Raw genomic sequence first — 23,900 nt, forward strand, 5'->3', positions numbered from 1 at the left:
TTATGGCGTGTGTATCTGAGATCACTAACGAGTGACCAATTTTCATTTATGGCGGGTGTATCTCAGATCACTAACGAGTGACCAATTTTCATTTATGGCGGGTGTATCTCAGATCACTAACGAGTGATATAACTTAGATCAGAAGTAACATCTGCTTAGATCAATAGCGAGTGATAGATAACATTATCATTTATCTCAAGTTTATCTCAGATCATTAACAAGTTATATCATTTGTATCATTTATTCGGCCCTATCTTGGTATGATAGTGCTTCCTTTAATTCGTATTATAATAAAGATTTTGAATAAAAATGGAAGATAAGATCAGAAGTCGTTTTCATTAAGTTTGTTAGCTGAGAAATAAATATATTTTCTTCGTCTTAATTATCATTTAAGCATAATAACAGCTGACCACTTTCGAAGTATGCCCTACTTTACATTGCCCATAAAGATAGATAAGCCTGTATCTCTTAATTGAATGAATCGATCATTGCGTCCTCGGATTTTTAAATCAATCGAGGATATCGAAGCGATGTTCAATTATCCATATTTTTCGAAAACCGAACAATATGCGGGGTTTCGTTTGAATGGGACACATGCATTTTGGGTACAGCGGCTACAGCCGAATGGGCGAGAACCTTCATGTGTCACTTATGTTAGGTGTATTTCAGATAAACTAGTGATATAATATCAATTATTTAAAGCATAACGCGGGTCCAGTGGATCCTCTACAAGTTGACTTTCCTCGCGAACTCCAGTTTTGGCTTGGCCAAGCCAGAGGCATTTGTGGGCGGGATTTATACGTGCATTTATAAATCCCGCCCACTAGCCTTTGTCTAGCCAAACCCGGAGTTCAGGAGGAAAGTACCCTTTTAGGGGATACACTGGAGCCGCTCTATACTTTAAGGTGTATCTCAGTCTATCGCAAGACAAAATTTGTCACTTTTATCAGGTGTATCCCAGGTCTCATGCAAGTGATAATTTGTCTCTTACGTCGGGTCCATAACGGGTGTTTATTTGTCATCTCGGGTCAATAACGGGTGATTATTTGTCATCTCGGGTCAATAACGGGTGATTATTTGTCATCTCGGGTCAATAACGGGTGATTATTTGTCATTCGGGTCAATAACGGGTGATTATTTGTCATCTCGGGTCAATAACGGGTGATTATTTGTCATCTCGGGTCAATAAGGGGTCATTATTTGTCATCTCGGGTCAATAAGGGGTCATTATTTGTCATCTCGGGTCAATAAGGGGTGATTATTTGTCATCTCGGGTCAATAACGGGTGATTATTTGTCATCTCGGGTCAATAAGGGGTGACTATTTGTCATCTCGGGTCAATAACGGGTGACTATTTGTCTTCTCGGGTCAATAACGGGTGACTATTTGTCATCTCGGGTCAATAACGGGTGATTATTTGTCATCTCGGGTCAATAACGGGGGATTATTTGTCATCTCGGGTCAATAACGGGTGATTATTTTTCATCTCGGGTCAATAACGGATGATTATTTTTCATCTCGGGTCAATAACGGGTGATTATTTGTCACGTACGTCGGGTCAATAACGGGTGATTATTTGTCACGTACGTCGGGTCAATAACGGGTGAATATTTGTCACGTACGTCGGGTCAATAACGGGTGATTATTTGTCACGTACGTCGGGTCAATAACGGGTGATTATTTGTCACGTACGTCGGGTCAATAACGGGTGATTATTTGTCACGTACGTCGGGTCAATAACGGGTGATTATTTGTCACGTACGTCGGGTCAATAACGGGTGATTATTTGTCACGTACGTCGGGTCAATAACGGGTGATTATTTGTCACGTACGTCGGGTCAATAACGGGTGATTATTTGTCACGTACGTCGGGTCAATAACGGGTGATTATTTGTCACGTACGTCGGGTCAATAACGGGTGATTATTTGTCACGTACGTCGGGTCAATAACGGGTGATTATTTGTCACGTACGTCGGGTCAATAACGGGTGATTATTTGTCACGTACGTCGGGTCAATAACGGGTGATTATTTGTCACGTACGTCGGGTCAATAACGGGTGATTATTTGTCACGTACGTCGGGTCAATAACGGGTGATTATTTGTCACGTACGTCGGGTCAATAACGGGTGATTATTTGTCACGTACGTCGGGTCAATAACGGGTGATTATTTGTCACGTACGTCGGGTCAATAACGGGTGATTATTTGTCACGTACGTCGGGTCAATAACGGGTGATTATTTTGTCACGTACGTCGGGTCAATAACGGGTGATTATTTGTCACGTACGTCGGGTCAATAACGGGTGATTATTTGTCACGTACGTCGGGTCAATAACGGGTGATTATTTGTCACGTACGTCGGGTCAATAACGGGTGATTATTTGTCACGTACGTCGGGTCAATAACGTGTGATTATTTGTCATTTCGGGTCAATAACGAGTGATCGTTTGTCATCTCGGGTCAATAACGGGTGATCGTTTGTCATCTCGGGTCAATAACGGGTGATTATTTGTCACGTACGTCGGGTCAATAACGTGTGATTATTTGTCATTTCGGGTCAATAACGAGTGATCGTTTGTCATCTCGGGTCAATAACGGGTGATCGTTTGTCATCTCGGGTCAATAACGGGTGATCGTTTGTCATCTCGGGTCAATAACGGGTGATCGTTTGTCATCTCGGGTCAATAACGGGTGATCGTTTGTCATCTCGGGTCAATAACGGGTGATCGTTTGTCATCTCGGGTCAATAACGGGTGATCGTTTGTCATCTCGGGTCAATAACGGGTGATCGTTTGTCATCTCGGGTCAATAACGGGTGATCGTTTGTCATCTCGGGTCAATAACGGGTGATCGTTTGTCATCTCGGGTCAATAACGGGTGATCGTTTGTCATCTCGGGTCAATAACGGGTGATTATTTGTCACGTACGTCGGGTCAATAACGGGTGATTATTTGTCACGTACGTCGGGTCAATAACGGGTGATTATTTGTCACGTACGTCGGGTCAATAACGGGTGATTATTTGTCACGTACGTCGGGTCAATAACGGGTGATTATTTGTCACGTACGTCGGGTCAATAACGGGTGATTATTTGTCACGTACGTCGGGTCAATAACGGGTGATTATTTGTCACGTACGTCGGGTCAATAACGGGTGATTATTTGTCACGTACGTCGGGTCAATAACGGGTGATTATTTGTCACGTACGTCGGGTCAATAACGGGTGATTATTTGTCACGTACGTCGGGTCAATAACGGGTGATTATTTGTCACGTACGTCGGGTCAATAACGGGTGATTATTTTGTCACGTACGTCGGGTCAATAACGGGTGATTATTTGTCACGTACGTCGGGTCAATAACGGGTGATTATTTGTCACGTACGTCGGGTCAATAACGGGTGATTATTTGTCACGTACGTCGGGTCAATAACGGGTGATTATTTGTCACGTACGTCGGGTCAATAACGTGTGATTATTTGTCATTTCGGGTCAATAACGAGTGATCGTTTGTCATCTCGGGTCAATAACGGGTGATCGTTTGTCATCTCGGGTCAATAACGGGTGATTATTTGTCACGTACGTCGGGTCAATAACGTGTGATTATTTGTCATTTCGGGTCAATAACGAGTGATCGTTTGTCATCTCGGGTCAATAACGGGTGATCGTTTGTCATCTCGGGTCAATAACGGGTGATCGTTTGTCATCTCGGGTCAATAACGGGTGATCGTTTGTCATCTCGGGTCAATAACGGGTGATCGTTTGTCATCTCGGGTCAATAACGGGTGATCGTTTGTCATCTCGGGTCAATAACGGGTGATCGTTTGTCATCTCGGGTCAATAACGGGTGATCGTTTGTCATCTCGGGTCAATAACGGGTGATCGTTTGTCATCTCGGGTCAATAACGGGTGATCGTTTGTCATCTCGGGTCAATAACGGGTGATCGTTTGTCATCTCGGGTCAATAACGGGTGATCGTTTGTCATCTCGGGTCAATAACGGGTGATCGTTTGTCATCTCGGGTCAATAACGGGTGATCGTTTGTCATCTCGGGTCAATAACGGGTGATAATGTGTCACGTATGTCGGGTGTCTTTTGGGTCAATAGCGGCTGATTATTTGTCACTCATGTCGGGTGGCTTTTCGGTCAATAACGGGTGATTATTATTCACTCATGTCGGGTGTCTTTTGGGTCAATAGCGGGTGATTATTTGTCACTCATGTCGGGTGTCTTTTGGGTCAATAGCGGGTGATTATTTGTCACGTACGTCGGGTCAATAACGTGTGATTATTTGTCATTTCGGGTCAATAACGAGTGATCGTTTGTCATCTCGGGTCAATAACGGGTGATCGTTTGTCATCTCGGGTCAATAACGGGTGATCGTTTGTCATCTCGGGTCAATAACGGGTGATCGTTTGTCATCTCGGGTCAATAACGGGTGATCGTTTGTCATCTCGGGTCAATAACGGGTGATCGTTTGTCATCTCGGGTCAATAACGGGTGATCGTTTGTCATCTCGGGTCAATAACGGGTGATCGTTTGTCATCTCGGGTCAATAACGGGTGATAATGTGTCACGTATGTCGGGTGTCTTTTGGGTCAATAGCGGCTGATTATTTGTCACTCATGTCGGGTGGCTTTTCGGTCAATAACGGGTGATTATTATTCACTCATGTCGGGTGTCTTTTGGGTCAATAGCGGGTGATTATTTGTCACTCATGTCGGGTGTCTTTTGGGTCAATAACGGGTGATTATTTGTCACGTACGTCGGGTCAATAACGTGTGATTATTTGTCATTTCGGGTCAATAACGAGTGATCGTTTGTCATCTCGGGTCAATAACGGGTGATCGTTTGTCATCTCGGGTCAATAACGGGTGTTCGTTTGTCATCTCGGGTCAATAACGGGTGATCGTTTGTCATCTCGGGTCAATAACGGGTGATCGTTTGTCATCTCGGGTCAATAACGGGTGATCGTTTGTCATCTCGGGTCAATAACGGGTGATCGTTTGTCATCTCGGGTCAATAACGGGTGATCGTTTGTCATCTCGGGTCAATAACGGGTGATCGTTTGTCATCTCGGGTCAATAACGGGTGATCGTTTGTCATCTCGGGTCAATAACGGGTGATCGTTTGTCATCTCGGGTCAATAACGGGTGATAATGTGTCACGTATGTCGGGTGTCTTTTGGGTCAATAGCGGCTGATTATTTGTCACTCATGTCGGGTGGCTTTTCGGTCAATAACGGGTGATTATTATTCACTCATGTCGGGTGTCTTTTGGGTCAATAGCGGGTGATTATTATTCACTCATGTCGGGTGTCTTTTGGGTCAATAGCGGGTGATTATTTGTCACTCATGTCGGGTGTCTTTTGGGTCAATAGCGGGTGATTATTTGTCACTCATGTCGGGTGGCTTTTGGGTCCATAACGAATGATTACTTGTCACTCATGTCGGGTGGCTTTTGGGTCCATAACGAATGATTACTTGTCACTCATGTCGGGTGTTTTTTGGGTCAATAGCTGGTGATTACTTGTCACTCATGTCGGGTGTCTTGTGGGCCAATAGCGGGTGATTATTCGTCACTAATGTCGCGTGGCTTTTGGGTCGATAACGGGTGATTATTCGTCACTAATGTCGCGTGGCTTTTGGGTCGATAACGGGTGATTATTTGACATTTTGGATGGCTTTTGGGTCGATAATGGGTGATTATTTGTCATCTCGGGTCAATAACGGATGATAATGTGTCACGTATGTCGGGTGTCTTTTGGGTCAATAGCGGGTGATTATTTGTCACTCATGTCGGCTGTCTCTCGGGTCAATAATGGGTGATAATGTATCACGTATGTCTAGTAAATAATGAGTGATCAGGTGTCACACAGGTTTATAACGAGTGATAATATGACTCTTATCACAAATGATAATCACGTAATTTTTACGAAAACGTTCAACGTGAAATATAAATAAAAAGCTGGTCTATATTGGACTAATTTTAGGCAATAATTGGAGGTTCATTTTTGGGTAAGGGTGGTCATCACCAAGATTCTCCTCTGGACCTTCTTCCTGAGAATTGCTTTCCTTATTTGCGTCAAGCGACGACAATTCCCCATGTTTTTCAAGGCACAATTTCTTGGATCGAGTTGCTATACTCTCATTTCCTCTCTTGGTCGAAGAAATTCGTGATTTGGGATAAGAATCGTTAACGCTAAGATTGTTCTCGGGAGGCGAATCTGTCCTTGGGACAGGAGACATTTCGAACTGCGCTTCGCCTTCAAGGTTAAGTAAAGGAACACAGTCACGGCATTTGAGTTTAGGAATACATAGTTTCATAATTCGCGCATTTTTTGAGGTAGTTTTAGTTTGGGACGTGTTTTCTTTGCCAATCTCCGCATCACATTCAGGTGATTCTTCCTTAATGTCTTCTTCAGTCAGTGTTCCTTCGATATTGCAAGCACCTTCGGCTTTTACCAACGAACCTTGATGATCAAAACGAAAAAATAACCCTAATAGTTTCATCAAACTGGAACTACATCAGGTTGCGTGTCAGAATCACAATAATGTGACACCATACCTATCCCAAATTGCTCGAGGTTCGTGGCTTCCACTTTAAGCAGACTTTGAGAAATGTTGTTGGTAATCTCAGCTGGTATACTTTGCGAACTATACAAATAAGAAATCGTTAAAAACTGATATAGCAACAACAATAAAAGATTAATACATTTTATCAGAAGGGGATAATACAAAAAGGGTGACACTCTTTAGTTATATGTAACATGATTCTTCCCAGGCGAAGGACCCCTTTTTGAACATTTGCTTTCCTGCTCAACAAACTTCAGATGGGCATCACAACGTGGGGTGAAGTCTATAACTGTTTGGTATTTACTAAATCCTCAGCAATGAACCCTGCACAAACCGTAATTGTCTTGACGTGGGACAAAAATGACCACAAGCGCATGCATGCCCCTTGGCAAATAGTTAAGCCAAGTAGTAAGTTGAGGGTCTGTTTCTTCAGCAGCGTGGCTTTCCGGGCAGGTCCACTGGACTGGTAGATGGATTCGAGCTTCTGCCATACTTCCCGTGAGGTCGTGCAATTCTTTACTTGCTTCAACTCCGACGGACTGATCGACAAGATTAGGTCCGCTCTTGCTTTTCGATCATTACTGTCCCAGGTAGCGACCGCCTGGGCGTTTCCTTCCGTTCCCCGCACCGGAGTTGGCCTCGTTGAAGTTCCATCTACGTACTCCCAGAGGTCGTTCTTTTGAAACAGGGCTTCCACTTGCATTTTCCAGGTATCATAATTATCTTTAGTTAACGTCTCGATTCGTCCCAGGTGATTTCCGGCCGTTCTACGTCTGACTCCGCACCTTAAAGGATAATCTTCCCGGCGTTGAACTTCTTATGACTTCTAAACCTTTGCGCAGTGGAAGCGTGCTGGGCCCATAACCTGTTGTTATTTGACGCAAGAACGACTCTGGGTTTAACTGGTTATAAACTCTTTATTAATTTAATTTAGAACATTAGTATTAATATCCGGGAACAATACACTGAACTGACAAACGTTATCGGAATGTTATCCGGTTATATAGTTAAGGCATCGCGATAAAAAATAAAGATTACAAGAGTGACCGCGATGCATAAAAAACACAAGTATAGAAAATAGAATCTGGATATAGATAAAAAACAACCGGTATTATCTCCAATTTACAACACATGCCCCTTGGCAAATAGTTAAGCACTAATAGAGTAATAATGAGGGAACTATTTAACGCGTGTGATTTGGTTCAATAGTAACCTTGCTCCAAATATAAAATGATGTTGGGAAGAATCATGTTACAATTACCCCACTTCTCCCTCGAAGCATTATATACTTCGGATTTTATTCACGATTCTCAGCGCAAGGCTTAACGAATCAAGTTTTATGGACGACAATAAGTCAGTCAAATAAAATATTATACTTGCCCTTACCGAAAAACATCACCTCTAATATTCAGACCTGTTTTGCTTAGCCTTAACTATTTAGACTGTCTTAGATGTTACGGGTAGGCCTGGCAGTAATCCTGTGTCGGTACGGGAGGAAGCTCATGTAGGTCAAACGGTGGTCTTAGTTACCGATCTTATCAGACGTGTCATTTAAGCGATCTGGGCTAATTCCCACCGCAGACATCGCCAAGTGAGACGCGCTTTGGATGTCTGCAATGATGGGCTCATTTGGAGGTCTTACATTTAAGACCCTCCATTTAGTGTACCGTTCGGACGTTCCCTTTACTTCGGCATATAATACATCCACTGCACGTCCTTATAATATATCGTCTAAGGCACATTTAGCCGCAGACCCCTCTCAGAGGTCTTGAAAGTAACCACCGCCGCGACGTCGCAGCGATAAGGCTGCTAATCGAAGACGCAGAAAAGTCGTTCCAAGAGGGGCTTCAATTACGCATGCTGTAAACATCGCAAATACAGCATGACTAACATTATTCTTGCAAATAGGACCCCATAAGCCATTAAGAGCAGGGAAGACAACAAAAGGTCTGACATCGGGTATGTCAAACATGGTCGCGAAGTGTTAACGAGTAGCATGGTCAGTATCCAGGAACTCTAAATACGGTCTGACATTAAGCAATCACTAATACGTGCATTGCCGTGAACGCTTAAAGAGGTCCTCATTGTGATATGACAGACGAGGTCTAACGCGTCGGGAACGCGCAAAGCGCTTCGACCCCTGGATCGCCGAGAGAGATTTACGTAGGAATATCCCTTAAGGGGACTGATATCGGGAACGCTTAAAGAGGTGAACATCTGGAAGTTCCGACATGGATATAGTTTATGGTACATCATTAGAGAACTGATGTCGAGAGCACATAAAGCGGTATAGATCTGTGATGTACGAAAAGGGTATATTGTGTGGTACGCCAGAAGAGTATTGACCCAAAAAGGTCTAGATGTTGGATTGCCGAAAGGGGTAAAGATTGTGGTACGCCATAAGAGATCTAACATTGGGAATGTATTATGAAGTCTAAATGTGGGATGTCCGATAGGGGTAAACTTTGTGCCACGACATAAGAGAGCTGATGTTGGGAATACATAATGAAGTCTACATGTGGGATGTCCAATAGGGTTAAACATTGTGGTACGCCATAAGAGAGCTCACGTTGGGAATGCATTATGAAGTCTAAATGTGGGATGTCCGATAGTGGTAAACTTTGTGGTACGCCATAAGAGAGCTCACGTTGGGAATGCATTATGAAGTGTACATGTGGGATGTCCCATAGGGTTAAACATTGTGGTACGCCATAAGAGAGCTCACGTTGGGAATGCATTATGAAGTCTAAATGTGGGATGTCCGATAGGGGTAAACTTTGTGGTACGCCATAAGAGAGCTCACGTTGAGAATGCATAACGAAGTCTACATGTGGGATGTCCAATAGGGTTAAACATTGTGGTACGCCATAAGAGAGCTCACGTTGGGAATGCATTATGAAGTCTAAATGTGGGATGTCCGATAGGTGTAAACTTTGTGCTACGACATAAGAGAGCTAATGTTGGGAATACATAATGAAGTCTACTTGTGGGATGTCCAATAGGGTTAAACTTTGTGGTACGCCATAAGAGAGCTCACGTTGAGAATGCATAATGAATTCTACATGTGGGATGTCCGATAGGGTTAAACTTTGTGGTACGCCATAAGAAAGCTCACGTTGAGAATGAATAATTAAGTCTAAATGCGGGATGTCCGATAGGGTCAAACTTAGTGGCACGCCATAAAAGAGCTCACGTTGAGAATGCATAATGAAGTCTACATGTGGGATGTCCGATAGGGTTAAACTTTGTGGTACGCCATAAGAAAGCTCACGTTGAGAATGAATAATTAAGTCTAAATGCGGGATGTCCGATAGGGTCAAACTTAGTGGCACGCCATAAAAGAGCTCACGTTGAGAATGCATAATGAAGTCTACTTGTGGGATGTCCAATGGGGTTAAACTTTGTGGCACGCCATAAGAGAGCTGACGTTGGGAACGCAGTACGGCTTCGCAACCTGAGAATGCTAAAAGCGGTCTGATATAGGCAATGCATCGAGAGGTCATACATAATACTGTAGCTCCATATGTCATCAACGTTGCGTTTCGTGAAAACATGCTTATATTTTGTCGAAAAGCACCGCCTTCTGTCGGGATGGCTACGTGAAAAACCTTTGAACGCAACGTTTTAACCCCTTGTATGGTGTACGTTATCAATTGAAATATATCTTAATTAGCGTGTATTAGAAAACTTTGAAGTGTTTCAACCCACATTGACATGTTGGGGTAGACATACAAATAAAAAGTAAACTACACGGTGTCAATATGCATAATTTTATTCTTCTAATTTCTTTATAAAAATGTTCACACGCGTGTTACTGCCTGTTGCCCTCGGAAGCCTCCAAGTCTGAATCCTCCTCATCGGTTTGGCCTTTTGTGGGATCTGGTACATTTACTATATCGCCGCTTTTGATTAATTTGCTCCTCAAGTTGGCACACTTTTTATTAATAATGCAGTTAATTTGGGATTTTTTAATCTTTGATCCGAATTGACGTATAACGAGCACTAAAGATTACAGAGAACAATATTGTAAATACATGTAGAATGTAAGACAAGGAGAAAGATTGGATTAATTAACATACGGTGAATAACGCTTAGATGGGCCTTGGGTAGTGCCTTTCTAACCCCTTTACCCATGGCAGTTAAGTCGGCTAATTCCCTCTCGCTATGCAGCATTGTAAGCAACGCGTGTATCATTTCCGTTTCGTTTTCGCATTTTGTTTCCAAATTCTTTGCATCCACATCTGAGACGAAGACGTCATAACCGTCACACAATCTAATCTGAAGAGGGTGTATCAGGCATTATTAACTCTTAATTTGTGTTATATAAATGTAATTGTATCAAGGAGAGGTTGAACACCAATTTAGCCAGGATACACACTTAAGAAGGATTGTAACCTGTGATTATTCTAACCATTTTTCGTTTAAGTTGCCGTGTTGATATTTCTTCATCCGAAGATATTCCACTAAATTCATCTCCTAAAGATGCAACCTTCTTGCAAAAGTTTACAACTGATCTTGTTATTCCTGAGATATATACAGATGTATTAAACATGACACAAACCTCTGAAAATACTCAAATAGACCCTTGGCTACTCTTACCCAGTTCTGTGTAAATAGAAGGCTTTGAAGCGCGGTCTTTATCTTTAGAATGATGCACCTTTTCTTCGTCTGGGGTCACTGCGGGTGAACCGTGAAGCAGTTGAGGTACCGGTGTATCAAGCTTGTCTTCGTGCAAAACATCTGCAGACTTTCTTGAACCACAGTCATCTAAAATGTCTGAAGCATCTGACATCTCTTGCGTATTGATAGATTTCATTTCATCGGACGTTTCCCGGTTATTATTTGATTTAGATGAATGTTCTCGAACCACACTACTATCATTCCTACATAATAGCCATAAACGTCTTATAACTAACCTGATGATTACACGGTATAGGGTGACTAAAATCTAAAGGTTGTGTAACCCCGAATTAATGCCTAGGGAATGGAACCGCGTGAGTGTGGTGTTGTGAATCGCGTCGTTCAACGTAGTGTATTGGTTGAATAAAGTCAGGGAGGGTAAAGAATGTAAACGTAACGCCGAAAACAAATACTATATCATTGAAAAATTAAGCTATCTGCTTTAAATGACCAGTGGAAAAGTGTACACGAAGCTTCACCTTTTACTGAGCCCATGAAACTATACCAAGTAGCATACGTTTATATGTTCCATAAGTCTACACTGGTTACTGAGAGACAGTGGTAGAGTGACATAACATCATAGATTCTCGTGGACGGATGTACCCAAGGCTCAGCGCCGACTAAATAGGGCGACGGAATGCAAAACAGTGTAGTCAAATCTCTTGTCGTTCTAGAACTGACTCTCAGTAAGGCCGTAGCAGTACCAAGTATAAGAAGTGGAAAACTTATTGAAATTAGCTTATAAACGTACGCAATTGGTGCAACCAGGGAGCAAGAAGAGCTTTTAAACAATTAGCTGTCTCTCGTTCTCCTGAACGTTTAATTAAAAGAAAGGTAGTTTAGTAATGCCTTCAGTCTGCTCGGGCCCTAATAACTGATAGGTCAAATTGTAAACTAAATCGGTTAGCGGAAATATACGCGCATTATGGAAACATAATACAAAGCCATTATCCTACGACTGAGACCGGTCTGATCCATGCAGAGGTGATCTTGACATGATGTCTACACCGACTAATGAGAATAGGTTTAATGTGAAGTTAAAGGATCAAATTAATGATGAGGAATAGAGGGTATATTGACCGAGTAGCGACAATAGGCCACGTATGACGTCAAGGGAAAACGTATTAGGAACGCATCGTGTTACCGCTCATCAGCGATAAGCGACACTTTTACTATCTCTAACTCAGTTTTGAACCATGTTTTATACGTCTATAACAAAAGTCACGGGAATATTCTTTGAAACATAGGGTTAAGGCCCGCGTTGTTCATTTGATGAGGAAAAAAATATTAATCACGGAGTAGATTTTGTTCAACTTTTAACACAAACCATTGTTCAACCGCAAATCTAGTATTCAATGTGTTATGAACACTTGTTTACCATGCCGAATCAATTCAACCCAAGTCACGATACTATACCCAATTAATCGCACTGCACTCGGAGAGGTTTTTATGGTTTTTCCTCCTTGTTTAAAGACTTTTAAGACGATGAGTGCAGTTTGTTGTTAACTTCATTTAGTTCATCCTATGTTTAGAATGATAACCGACAGGTATACTGACGTCAAAGTATATCAATATAACTAACGTAAGCAATGTAATATATGTGCTCTCATATTCATCCTATAGTCATGTTCAGACGGACTTCATGAAATAGGGAAGGGTAGTGGTACTCATGTTCGACTGAACGTGCCTATGGAAGCAAGCGAGTCAAAAATGAATCAATCCACATATGTATACAGGGTGTTTCTGAAACGTATGACAAAAATCTACCAGCGCATGTGCCTTGGAAAATAGTAAAGCGCTAATAGAGTAATGATAATAGAATTATTAATCGCGTATGATTAGGTTTATTAACCTTGCTCCAAATGTTCTGATGTTGGGAATAAGCATGTTACAACCCCGCTTAGTGGTACACTTCTCTCGAAGAGAAGTATTATATACTTCTGATGTTATGAATCAGACTATCATTACATATAGAGCGTTGTAGGGGTTATAAGTGTCATACGTATTGTATTTGTAAGGCACTAGTTACACACCCGAATCATAGATGGCGGGACTAGCACGATTATCGATTATCTAGAACCGAGGTTATATATATGGGGTCCGATACCCAATAGGGGACACTCTCTTTTTCTCTCGCGTCGAGCGAGGTTAGGTCGTCGACAGTATTATGTATACGAGTACCTGATTTACCGAATAAACGTTTACTATGTTCTTATTTCAACTTTACGATTGACTTTAATTATCTTGACACACGTATTAACTATGCGAGTTAACATCTCAGAAGTGGGATAGTAATCATTAAGACGGATTTAAAACGTAGAACGCGACGACCCTAAGCCTGATGAAAACGGATTTGGAAAATGCAATACCGAAACACGAGGCGACGCCATTAACGAAAAACCACGATAACACGAGGCGCCGCCATTAACGAAAAAAAACCACGATCATACGCATGCAAGGAAAAAAAGATTGTCCACACGTACGACGGAGTGAACGAGTAAAAGCAAATGCATCGAGAATAGGAATTTGCAAAACTTGTTCAACCGAAACCAACGAAATTTCTGCCCAAAACGAGAAGGCAACACGACACAGAGACAACGTTATCACCAGAAAAATAGAACCCCATTCCAACGAGGACACTACGGGTAACGATAAACCCAACGAAATTTGTCCAGGAACTGGGAGCATCCACGGAAACTGGTTGAGAAACAAAGGCTCTCACGAACACGAGGTTAGTGACGAAAACGAAATTTACGAAGAGACTAACGGCATCGAAGGTTACGAGGACGCCAACGACTACTATTTTAACGACCACGACAAACGAAATACCGCATACGACTACGCGATAAATTCTGACGAACAATCTCCTACGTTAACGAGAGACACCGAGTCAGAAACACGACTATTACGAAATTACAACATGTCTGAAGACGAAAACAACGGTTCGCATCCAGCCGGATATATTGCCATGAATGATTTCCAGGAGGCTATACGATTAGCAGTCTCAAACGCAGTTCAACAGACCATGGCAGCGTTAGTTCCTGCACCCGTACCACAAGGCGCAGCCAATCCGAATGTGGTGAATCAAGGCAACAACGTACATCATCACTGGGGTGATACTAGTCAAATTATCCCCAATTTTGATCCCGAAAACGCGCCTCATCAAACCATTACTATGTGGTTGAAGAAAGTAGATGATGCTGCCACCGCTTACGGATGGAACGAAAGAATGACAATCAACAGCGCCTTACCAAAGTTAAAGGGTTCTGCCAAGACATGGTTCGAAGGACTCTCGTCAAGTGTATTTACATGGGTTGAATGGAAAACGAAGCTAGAAGAATGGTTCCCACCATCAAAAGGATGTCAGCAGTTACATAGAGAAATGGAGCAATTTGTACGAAAACCCAGCGACACTGTAGAGAAATACTACCACGAAAAGGTGGCGAAGGCTAGACTCTGTGGTTTAAACGAGGAAGCGATGATTGAGTATCTCATTACGGGATTGAATGATAGAGAATTGATTACAGCATTAAGTGTCAGGGAGTTCAAGAATCCACCAGAACTGCTCAAATGCGTACAACAATTAGAAGGCCGTTTGAAAATCACGAGCAATTCCAACGAAAATAGGAAAAGACCGCCAATGGGAAAAACGAGCGACTCATTCACTAGATGGCCTACGCGTGACGAAAATCTCAAGCAGACGAATCAAAATCAAAACCCCCAGCAGGCTAAGCCTCGTCCACGAAAACCGAATTACAACGATAGGGGTGAGTCCCTATGTTTTAATTGCAACGACTACGGCCACATAGCGCGAAACTGCCTTAAACCACAAAAGAGGCTCCGATGTGACACTTGTCAACGAGTAGGCCACGAAACTAAAGATTGTAGGAAGATTATAACTCCAAGAGAAACCATGCATATCGATGATGATCAACTAAACGTAGACGGGAACGAAAAGTATTTTATGGACGCCTACGTTAACGATAAACCAATCAGATCATATGTAGACATGGGTAGCAAATGCGTCATCATTCGAAAAAGTACTGCCGACGAATTTGGCTTGACTGTTGAAGACCCCAAGAAGGAACTGTCCATTGGAGGATACGGAGGTACATCCCGAATTCAGCCAGTTGGTATCGCAAGAGCAACCGTCAAAGTTGACCAAGTAAGCGCGGACGTAGAGCTGATAGTTGTAAGGGATGAGAATCAAGACATCCCTCTACTTATTGGACAACCTCTCACCGAATTACCGCATGTCACCATCGTTAAACGACAAAACGCTATTCGATTATTCGAAGAAACCCACTTGATTATGGGAGATAACTCGATACAAAACATGGAGATTCCTGAACTGCCGCCCCAACCCGTAAATCTTTGGGCACGTAAAGCTTCAGTCATCCCAGTAAACTACGTTGGATTTATTGACCTTCACTCTAAGGCATCTCTAGAAAGCGATTTAGAGGTATTTGTGGATGAACAAATGAGAACGTCTCCAGGAAGAGAATACTACATACCCAGAGGAATCTACGCGATTGATAAGAATGGCTTCTCAAGTATACCAGTAGTAAATTTGTCTGGATCTCAACTCGAAATTAAGAAAGGAGAAAAGGTTCTACGAGCTGAACCGTGTGAAGCACTAACGGAAGAACAAGTCATTGAATGTTTACACATCGGAACGGAGACGACAGAACGCATCGACATCGATGAAATAAACGTTGCACCTCACGTACCCGAGGAAAATAAGGTACAACTATGCAATCTCCTAAACGAATACCGGGACTGTTTTGCAAACGAATTAAGCGAACTGGGTCATACTACCCAAACGGCAATGAAAATCGAACTGACAACGGAGAAACCAATCACATATAGACCCTACCGTCTATCACACGCGGAACGAGGGAAAGTCAGGACGAAAATAACCGAACTATTGGACGCTGGAATAATAGAAGAATCTACCTCGCCGTATTCAAGCCCAATATTAATCGTTAAGAAGAAGACAGGAGACGAGAGACTATGTGTCGACTACCGGGCACTCAACCGGATCACGAAAAGGGACGCGTTTCCCCTTCCACTTATTGACGATCAACTAGAAAGGCTAAGCGGAAATCGGTTCTTTACTAGTCTAGATCTAATTTCCGGGTACTACCAGATACCGGTCGACGAAGAATCTCAAATGAAGACGGCATTCATCACCCCCGACGGACATTACCACTTCCTACGCATGCCTTTTGGCCTGGTTAACGGTCCAGCGATTTTCCAAAGGATGATGAACACTGTACTAGGACCTCTACGTTTCGAAATCGCTTTAACCTACATGGATGATGTATTAATCCCTTCGAAAAACGAACATCAAGGAATCGAGCATCTGAGGACCGTTCTAGATGTATTCCGACGGGCAAACCTAACACTAAACTTGAAGAAGTGTTACTTTCTGCAAACGAATATAGACTACCTGGGCTTCGAAATAACAGAAAAAGGAATACGCCCAGGGGAAAGGAAGATAGTTGGCGTGAAGAACTTTCCTAGACCTCAAAATGTCCACGACGTCCGCCGATTTCTAGGTCTAACAAGTTACTTCCGAAGGTTCGTCAAAGGCTTTGCCACCGTGACGGCACCACTATCAACGTTACTACGAAAAAACGAAGAATTCAATTGGACCAACGAACAAGAGAATGCGTTCAGAAATTGCAAAGACTTATTAACGAGTAGGCCCATCTTAGGACTCTATGACCCAAGAGCATCAACGGAAGTGCATACCGATGCCAGCCAAGTTGGTCTTGGTGCTATGCTGATGCAGCGAGATAAAGAGCAAAAATTACACCCAATTCACTATGCAAGTAGGAAACTCACACCGGAAGAATCACGTTATCATTCTAGTGAGCTCGAAACACTTGCAGTAGTATGGGGTCTGTCGAGATTCAGAGTGTATCTCATCGGAATTCCGTTTGTAGTTATCACCGACTGTACCTCTGTAAGATCGGCATTGGGAAAGAAGCATCTAGTACCGAGGATAGGACGTTGGTGGTTGTCACTACAAGAATATGAATTTGATGTTGTCCATCGACCTGGCGAACGAATGGCGCACGTTGACGCCTTAAGCAGAGCTCCTACCGAGGCAGCGGAGGAAATGGAAATAGTTTCTGGTATAAACGTCCTACATACGGAAGTAAGGACAGAGGATTGGTTGATATTGGCCCAACATAACGACCCAAAGATCAAGTCTATTAAGGAAACTCTTCAAAAGAAGAATAAGCTCACTAAGGAGGAGAAGAGAATCCATGAAGAATTCTTACTGGAGCACGGCAGAGTTTTCCGCCGTCAGAACAACGATCAGAAGGAAACAAAACTATGGGTTGTACCAAACGACGCGAGGTGGCGCATAGTCAAAATGAATCACGACGATATCGGGCACGTAGGTGTCGAGAAAACTTGCTCTAAAATCCAAGAAACGTATTGGTTCCCGAGACTACGAAGATACGTGAGGAGATATATTTCAGCATGTTTGGAATGCTTGTTCCACAAACGTCCAACCGGAAGAAAGCCGGGAATGCTCCACTCCATTGATAAAATCGGCACGCCATTTCACACGTTACACATGGACCACCTAGGCCCATTTGTCAGAAGCACGAAAGGTAACACGTTCCTAATAGTGGCAATAGACGCCTTCACCAAATTTTGCGTGATACGAGCCGTAAGAGATACAGGCATGGGACCTACCGTTCGATTCGTAGAAGAGATAATTGGTATATTTGGACCACCGAATAGGATAATCTCGGATCAAGGGACAGCCTATACAGGAAAAGCATTCAGAAACTTATGCGTTTCCACGAATATTACGCACATTGTAAACGCAACCGCAACCCCGAGAGGTAATGGCCAAGTAGAAAGACTGAATCGACAATTGACACCCGCAATATCCAGTATGTGCAAACGAGAAGACGAAAGAGATTGGGATTCTCACCTGATGCAAATACAATGGGGCATAAACAATACGTACCATACAGCCATTAAGCAATCACCTTTCAGTTTGCTATTCAACTACAAATCAAAGAACCCGAGCAGTTCTTTTCTCGAAACGGAAGTCAACGAAACCTTCGACGAAGAATAGCTCTTTTCGCATCCAAAGGGCCAAAAAGGGGGAAAAACAACTCGCGCATGCGCTAGAAGCTCCTGGGGGCCAGTTATGCAGACTACCCTTGTAGTCTATGGAAAAAATGCATTAAATCCCAACTTCAATTTGTTTGGTGATTTGTAAGAGAGTTAAAAATATACAAATAAGTAGATTTTTAAATTATAATAATTAAAGTTTATAAAAAAATAATTTTTTATGTAGTTTTTCTAAAATTTCTATTCTTGGCTTTTAATATTGAGTTAAAAAGTTAAGCCTTTGCGAGCCAGTGAACAATAATCATGCCTTCTTGCTGTGTTGTTGGTTGTAAGAGTCACTCTTCGAAATCCAAAATAGAAAAGACAAAATTTCATAGAATTCCAGTTAAAAGACGAAAACTATGGGAGAAAATAATAAATAGACAAAACTGGAAGGTTGGACGAGATGATAAAATCTGTAGTAAGCATTTTGTTAGCGGCTACCCTGGGTGGGATAAACACGACGTGGACTGGGTGCCTACGTTGTATATGAAACCCACTGTGATTGAAACTATCATTTCAAAACCATTGCCAATCGAAAAAGAACGTTCTTCATTAATCGCGGAAGAAATTAATGAAACTGAACCAAGTTCATTTGCGGAAGAAGTGTTTCCATTGAATTTGTCACGAGAAGAGAGGCAAGTACGCCGGAATGCCAAGAAGGTAAAACCTGTAATTTTAAAGTTTCCCAATACATGTTAATGAATTCAACTTTAGAGGAAGTCAGACGAAGACCAATGGGAAAAGAATTGGTATAATTATTCAATTCAGTCATCATTATCTTTTCATGATTATACTGATGGAAACCCATCAAAACCCAAGCAGAGTAAAACCACTAGAAGTATGATTTAAAATTATATCAATCTACCAAGTAATGACAAATATTTTACTTGTTCAAAAGGTTTTGGTACACAAACAATGAGCGATCATCTGCTCGAAGAAAATGCCAAGCTAAAGCTACAAATTGAGGAGTACAAAGATGTTATTCGTAAGAAAACGTGGTCTTTCGAAAAAATTCAACACGATGATAGTGTTACCAAATTTTACACTGGACTGCCTACATTTGCTACGTTTATGTGGCTTTTTAAGTAAGACTTTAAATTCTTTATCTTGACGTTCTTGAGCATGAAATTCGTAAATTTTTAGAAGCTTCCAGAAGTTAAGTTGAAGGAAATATAATTATGCCATCATTTATTTCAGTTTCTTAAGAAGAAAAGCTGAGTGTATGACTTACTATCGAGCCTCAAAATCGGCTGACGGAGAAAGAAAAAATGTGGGATATCACAAACTATCGCTTATCAATGAGTTTTTCGCCGTTCTTATGAGGCTAAAGCTGGGACTGCTAACGCAAGACATAGCAGACAGATTTGACATTAGTATATCTACATTTTCTGAAATTTTTACAACCTGGATTTGTTTATTAGACAAGGAACTACAGGCGCTGTGTCCTTACCCGTCTAAAGAATTGGTAAACAAGTACATGCCAGAAAAATTCAAAAAATACCCTGACACAATGTTGATCCTTGATGCTACTGAAGTATTTATAGAAAGATCTAAAGATATGCTTACTCAGAATACAACATATTCCTCTTACAAACATCATAATACGGCCAAGTTCCTTATCGGAATCACTCCGGGTGGTGTAATATCATATGTTTCAAAACCATGGGGTGGTCGAGCTTCTGACAAATACATGGTTGAAAAAAGTGGTATCATTGACCTTATACCATCAAATTCAAATGTCATGGCCGACAAAGGATTTACCATACAAGATTTGTTGGCGCCGAAACAGTGCACCTTGAACATACCACCTTTCCTTAAAAGTAAGGCACAGTTTACCGAGGAAGAAGTAGTTGAAACCAGGAGGATCGCTGAATTACGAATTCATGTAGAGAGGGCAATTGGTAGGATAAAAAACTTTCACATTCTAGATGGGGTGTTTCCCATATCACAAATTAAAATAATTAGTCAAATATTTAGTGTATGTTCAAATTTAACCAACATTAATAAGCCAGTAGTCGGAAAATAGTTGTATTTTTATGAATTTCTTACACATTTAAATAAAAAGAAATTTTTAAATACTATCCCCTGAAGGGAATTAAAACAGTGTTCATTGTTTAACATAACAACATTACCATGACTACATAACTACATCACAAATGTTTTAGGAACTAAATTACGTAAGGTACAATGTATTGCTTGTAAAACTGGACAAGCTTTTCTTCGATATCCTGCCAAAAATCTTGGTCAAACTCTATTCTTTCAATATAAACATAACTACATTCTTTGGTTCCAGTAAAGATTACAAAATCTGCCCATGTCAATTTTTTGATTGCCATTTCACCCATCACTTGATAATAGTATGAGGAGTTTCTCTTTAATTTGTATTGGTCACCTACTTTACCAATACAAAAGTCTTTGTATTTATTCACTATCTCACCAACAGGCATATTGCTAATATCATTATTTCTCAGTGAAGAAGGGCACTTAATTTCAAGGACACCTTTGGAGACAATATTTGGATCAGTTATGATACCATCCCCACTAGCACCTAGAAAGCTATATCGCGTGTGCAAAGTAAGGCCAGATTTTTCAACGACAAAACTAGTGAGATCAATGTACCTTTCTACCGCTAATGGTTCTAAATCAATGCCCCTCTGGATCGCTTTGGGTAGTTTGCTATATTTACTTAGTTGGTTTGGGTTGAGTATTTTAGCAATGATAGATTTGGGTAAACTTTTACATTTTGCTTTGTATACTAATCCGAAGATAGAACTCGTTATTCTACCAGGTTTCAAATCAATCCATAATTTACATTTTGACTGAGATACAGTATTAGCTTCAATGTACCTAACAAGATCCGTGCTAGTGCTTTTATTTTGTATGTAAGATAACGCTGTTTCGTCTGAAATATTTTTAATTTCAGATCTTATTGGTAAAATTAAGCTTAGTGATTCTCTTTCAAATTGGTCAGTAGGTATCTCTATTTTAGATTGTACCATAGCAGGTTTTCTAATAAGTAGCGTTTCAAATTTATCATTAGTTGGTAAATCTGCTAGAGTTACTGTTTTACTATGGGGCATTGCATATTCTGAACTATCGTGTATTGACAAAGATTCTCTACTTCCAAGTAGCCTCTGACTAGGGACTAGGTTCACTGCGTCTAGACTGGAAGAAACTTCTACCTCAATTGCGACCTCGGGTACTTCTGGTTGTAACGTATCAATATCCCATAAGTGTCTAAGACCTGTTTCTGGGTAAATTTGTACTAATTCATTAACAGACCTGGCTAAATCGATAAAATCAGATTTTCTATGTATTTTAAGTCTCGGGTCAAAGTCAAAAGGTTTGTCCTCTTTGACAGCGTCAGTCAAATTTTCATCTTCACAAATTAATTTTGGTTTTTTAAACATTTGTGGTTTCAACTCAGACGCGATAATATTTTTCCCTCTGGGTTTGTTCCATCCACATTCTCGTGAAGTGCCTACATTATCTCCAGATTTGCATCTAAACTCGGCAAAGGCTTCTATGCATAAAAGAAGAGCACCTATGTGACTGCATGATCCAGATAATCCCCTCGCGCATTCGCAGGCTCCAGCGCACACCTTCCCAGTGCTCTTGAGGCACACAACTACAGCATAGTCTAAGTTTCTCGCTGACGCAAAACAGCGTGATGTTACATATGTCAGGGAATCGGTAATCTGTTGAAGTATTAAAATTAATTCAAACTTATCTAAAGTTAATAATTTATTCTTACTTGAGCTACTAAGAGTTCCTTGTGAATATCCCCAGCTCTTTTATGAGCTACAGCTCTTTCCATGCCTTTACGATCGTTTCTATCTTTCCCATCAATAAAAACTTTGGCGCGCACGAAGTAATCGTAAATGTTAGCGAAACTTAGATCTGGAATGAGGTACAGGTCTTTTGACCAACAACATGGTGGTATTTCCACCGGGTCGGGTAATTTAAACTGTGTCCGATAATACGGAAGCACTTCAGGATTTTTCTTTTCCAAAATAAAATCATGATGCGTGGATGATGAGGAACCAAAACTTAATACTCGGTTGTACGCATCTGACTTATTTGTTGGTTTTGTAATTTGCAAACGCTGTTGTTGAATATTATCGATGCATTTGAGCTTTGATGATTCTTTTGCGACTTGAATTGATGATCCTAAGCCTTGGTCGTATTGAGGGGTATTTTCACTTTCATGCTTACAGAGTGCCTCAACGAGAGCTTGTTTTCGCCAGTTAGTTTTATATGGAATATTTTTCCTTTTTAGAATATCTTTGAGTTCAACAACCTTTAATTTACTATATACCGGATCAAAAATCCGGAGCTTAGTTTCGGTCCCTTCCATTTTCAACGCAAGTTCAAAGCGTAGTCTGCTTCACTGGCCCCCAGAGTTATTCTGAGCATGCGTGCATAAAATTACGAAAAGAGCTATTGATGAAGAGAAGAGAGAAAGCAATAGAATCAATTCGAGCGGATCAAGAAAAACAACGCACACGTTATAACGCTAAAAGGGCGCACGCACCCACTTACGTTCCCGGAGATTTAGTCGTTGTGGAACGACAACCACAAGCCACAGGATTGCCACTCAAGACAGCAGCTAAATATCGAGGACCATACGTTGTCACGGACAAACTCAACTATGACCGATATTTGATCGAGGATCTACCCGAGACCCAACGAACTAACCGATTCTATAGGAATACAGCCCCTGTAGACAAATTGAAACGCTTTCTAATCATCGACAACTCCTCCGACAAGGACGAAACGACCTCTTCTGACGATGACGACTGCGAACCGACGGACGTGTCACGACGCAAGGGGGAAGACGAAGACGATCCTGAACCTCCGATAGACGAATCAGCCGGAGCCAGAGACGGACAGCTTATGGATACTAGCAACAACACTGATGTTGAAACGATGCGACGAAGTCTACGAACAAGGAAACGACCTAGCTATTTGAAGGACTTTATATTTTAACCCCCAATTTTAAAATTAAATTTAATGATCTAAGAAAGTAAATTAGTATTCAACCCAAACCAAAGATAATTCTGAACTTTATAAGTTAACACGTTTCTTAATTTTGTTTTATTGTTCTTTATTTAACGTCAATGTTCGAAGTCATGTAATGATTATAAAAAAAAAATTAACTGAGTTGAATTGTAACGAAATAATCAGGAGATTATAATTATAGGATGGCCGAGTGTAAGGCACTAGTTACACACCCGAATCATAGATGGCGGGACTAGCACGATTATCGATTATCTAGAACCGAGGTTATATATATGGGGTCCGATACCCAATAGGGGACACTCTCTTTTTCTCTCGCGTCGAGCGAGGTTAGGTCGTCGACAGTATTATGTATACGAGTACCTGATTTACCGAATAAACGTTTACTATGTTCTTATTTCAACTTTACGATTGACTTTAATTATCTTGACACACGTATTAACTATGCGAGTTAACATATTTAGGTTACTTAATGTAA

The 23,900-nt window shown here is 41.4% G+C and overlaps 3 protein-coding genes across 4 annotated transcripts; 1 reads left to right on the forward strand and 2 right to left on the reverse strand.

Moving 5' to 3' along the window:
* Positions 1–10,335: 10,335 nt before the first annotated feature.
* On the reverse strand, positions 10,336–11,257 carry LOC149679190 (uncharacterized). Its single transcript, XM_089834852.1, has 3 exons — positions 10,986–11,257; positions 10,654–10,852; positions 10,336–10,576 (listed from the first exon to the last, which is right to left on the reverse strand). The coding sequence occupies exons 1-3, from the start codon at positions 11,124–11,126 to the stop codon at positions 10,386–10,388; spliced, it is 531 nt and encodes a 176-aa protein (XP_089690978.1). The 5' UTR covers positions 11,127–11,257; the 3' UTR covers positions 10,336–10,385.
* A 6,845-nt stretch (positions 11,258–18,102) lies between these two features.
* LOC149679191 (uncharacterized) lies at positions 18,103–20,484 on the forward strand. Its single transcript, XM_089835804.1, has 4 exons — positions 18,103–19,063; positions 19,118–19,241; positions 19,302–19,488; positions 19,601–20,484. The coding sequence occupies exons 1-4, from the start codon at positions 18,665–18,667 to the stop codon at positions 20,427–20,429; spliced, it is 1,539 nt and encodes a 512-aa protein (XP_089691930.1). The 5' UTR covers positions 18,103–18,664; the 3' UTR covers positions 20,430–20,484.
* LOC149679192 (uncharacterized) lies at positions 20,421–23,084 on the reverse strand. Of its 2 annotated transcripts, none has more exons than XM_089834831.1 (3): positions 22,946–23,084; positions 22,158–22,843; positions 20,421–22,101 (listed from the first exon to the last, which is right to left on the reverse strand). In XM_089834831.1, exons 2-3 carry the CDS (start codon positions 22,758–22,760, stop codon positions 20,572–20,574), a joined length of 2,133 nt encoding a protein of 710 aa, XP_089690957.1. In that variant the 5' UTR covers positions 22,761–22,843; positions 22,946–23,084; the 3' UTR covers positions 20,421–20,571. The 2 variants fall into 2 exon arrangements, with proteins under 2 accessions (XP_089690957.1, XP_089690955.1); XM_089834829.1 differs by having other exon boundaries at positions 22,938–22,999.
* Positions 23,085–23,900: the final 816 nt, after the last annotated feature.

The sequence above is a fragment of the Phalangium opilio genome, unplaced genomic scaffold, assembly GCF_054372755.1.
Source record: "Phalangium opilio isolate 3A_F unplaced genomic scaffold, DU_Popi_V2 ptg000041l_1, whole genome shotgun sequence".
Classification (NCBI taxonomy): domain Eukaryota; kingdom Metazoa; phylum Arthropoda; class Arachnida; order Opiliones; family Phalangiidae; genus Phalangium; species Phalangium opilio.

What these genes read in the sequence shown, in the direction of transcription:
- LOC149679192 (XM_089834831.1), bottom strand. Translation starts at nt 22,760, where the DNA reads ATGGAAGGGACCGAAACTAAGCTCCGGATTTTTGATCCGGTATATAGT. An exon ending in AGGAACTCTTAGTAGCTCAA is followed by an intron (nt 22,102 to 22,157) that starts GTAAGAATAAAT and finishes ATACTTCAACAG; the next exon opens with ATTACCGATTCCCTGACATA.
- LOC149679191 (XM_089835804.1), top strand. Translation starts at nt 18,665, where the DNA reads ATGCCTTCTTGCTGTGTTGTTGGTTGTAAGAGTCACTCTTCGAAATCC. An exon ending in TACGCCGGAATGCCAAGAAG is followed by an intron (nt 19,064 to 19,117) that starts GTAAAACCTGTA and finishes ATTCAACTTTAG; the next exon opens with AGGAAGTCAGACGAAGACCA. An exon ending in GCAGAGTAAAACCACTAGAA is followed by an intron (nt 19,242 to 19,301) that starts GTATGATTTAAA and finishes CTTGTTCAAAAG; the next exon opens with GTTTTGGTACACAAACAATG.
- LOC149679190 (XM_089834852.1), bottom strand. Translation starts at nt 11,126, where the DNA reads ATGTTTAATACATCTGTATATATCTCAGGAATAACAAGATCAGTTGTA. An exon ending in GGCAACTTAAACGAAAAATG is followed by an intron (nt 10,853 to 10,985) that starts GTTAGAATAATC and finishes CACCCTCTTCAG; the next exon opens with ATTAGATTGTGTGACGGTTA. An exon ending in CCATCTAAGCGTTATTCACC is followed by an intron (nt 10,577 to 10,653) that starts GTATGTTAATTA and finishes TGTAATCTTTAG; the next exon opens with TGCTCGTTATACGTCAATTC.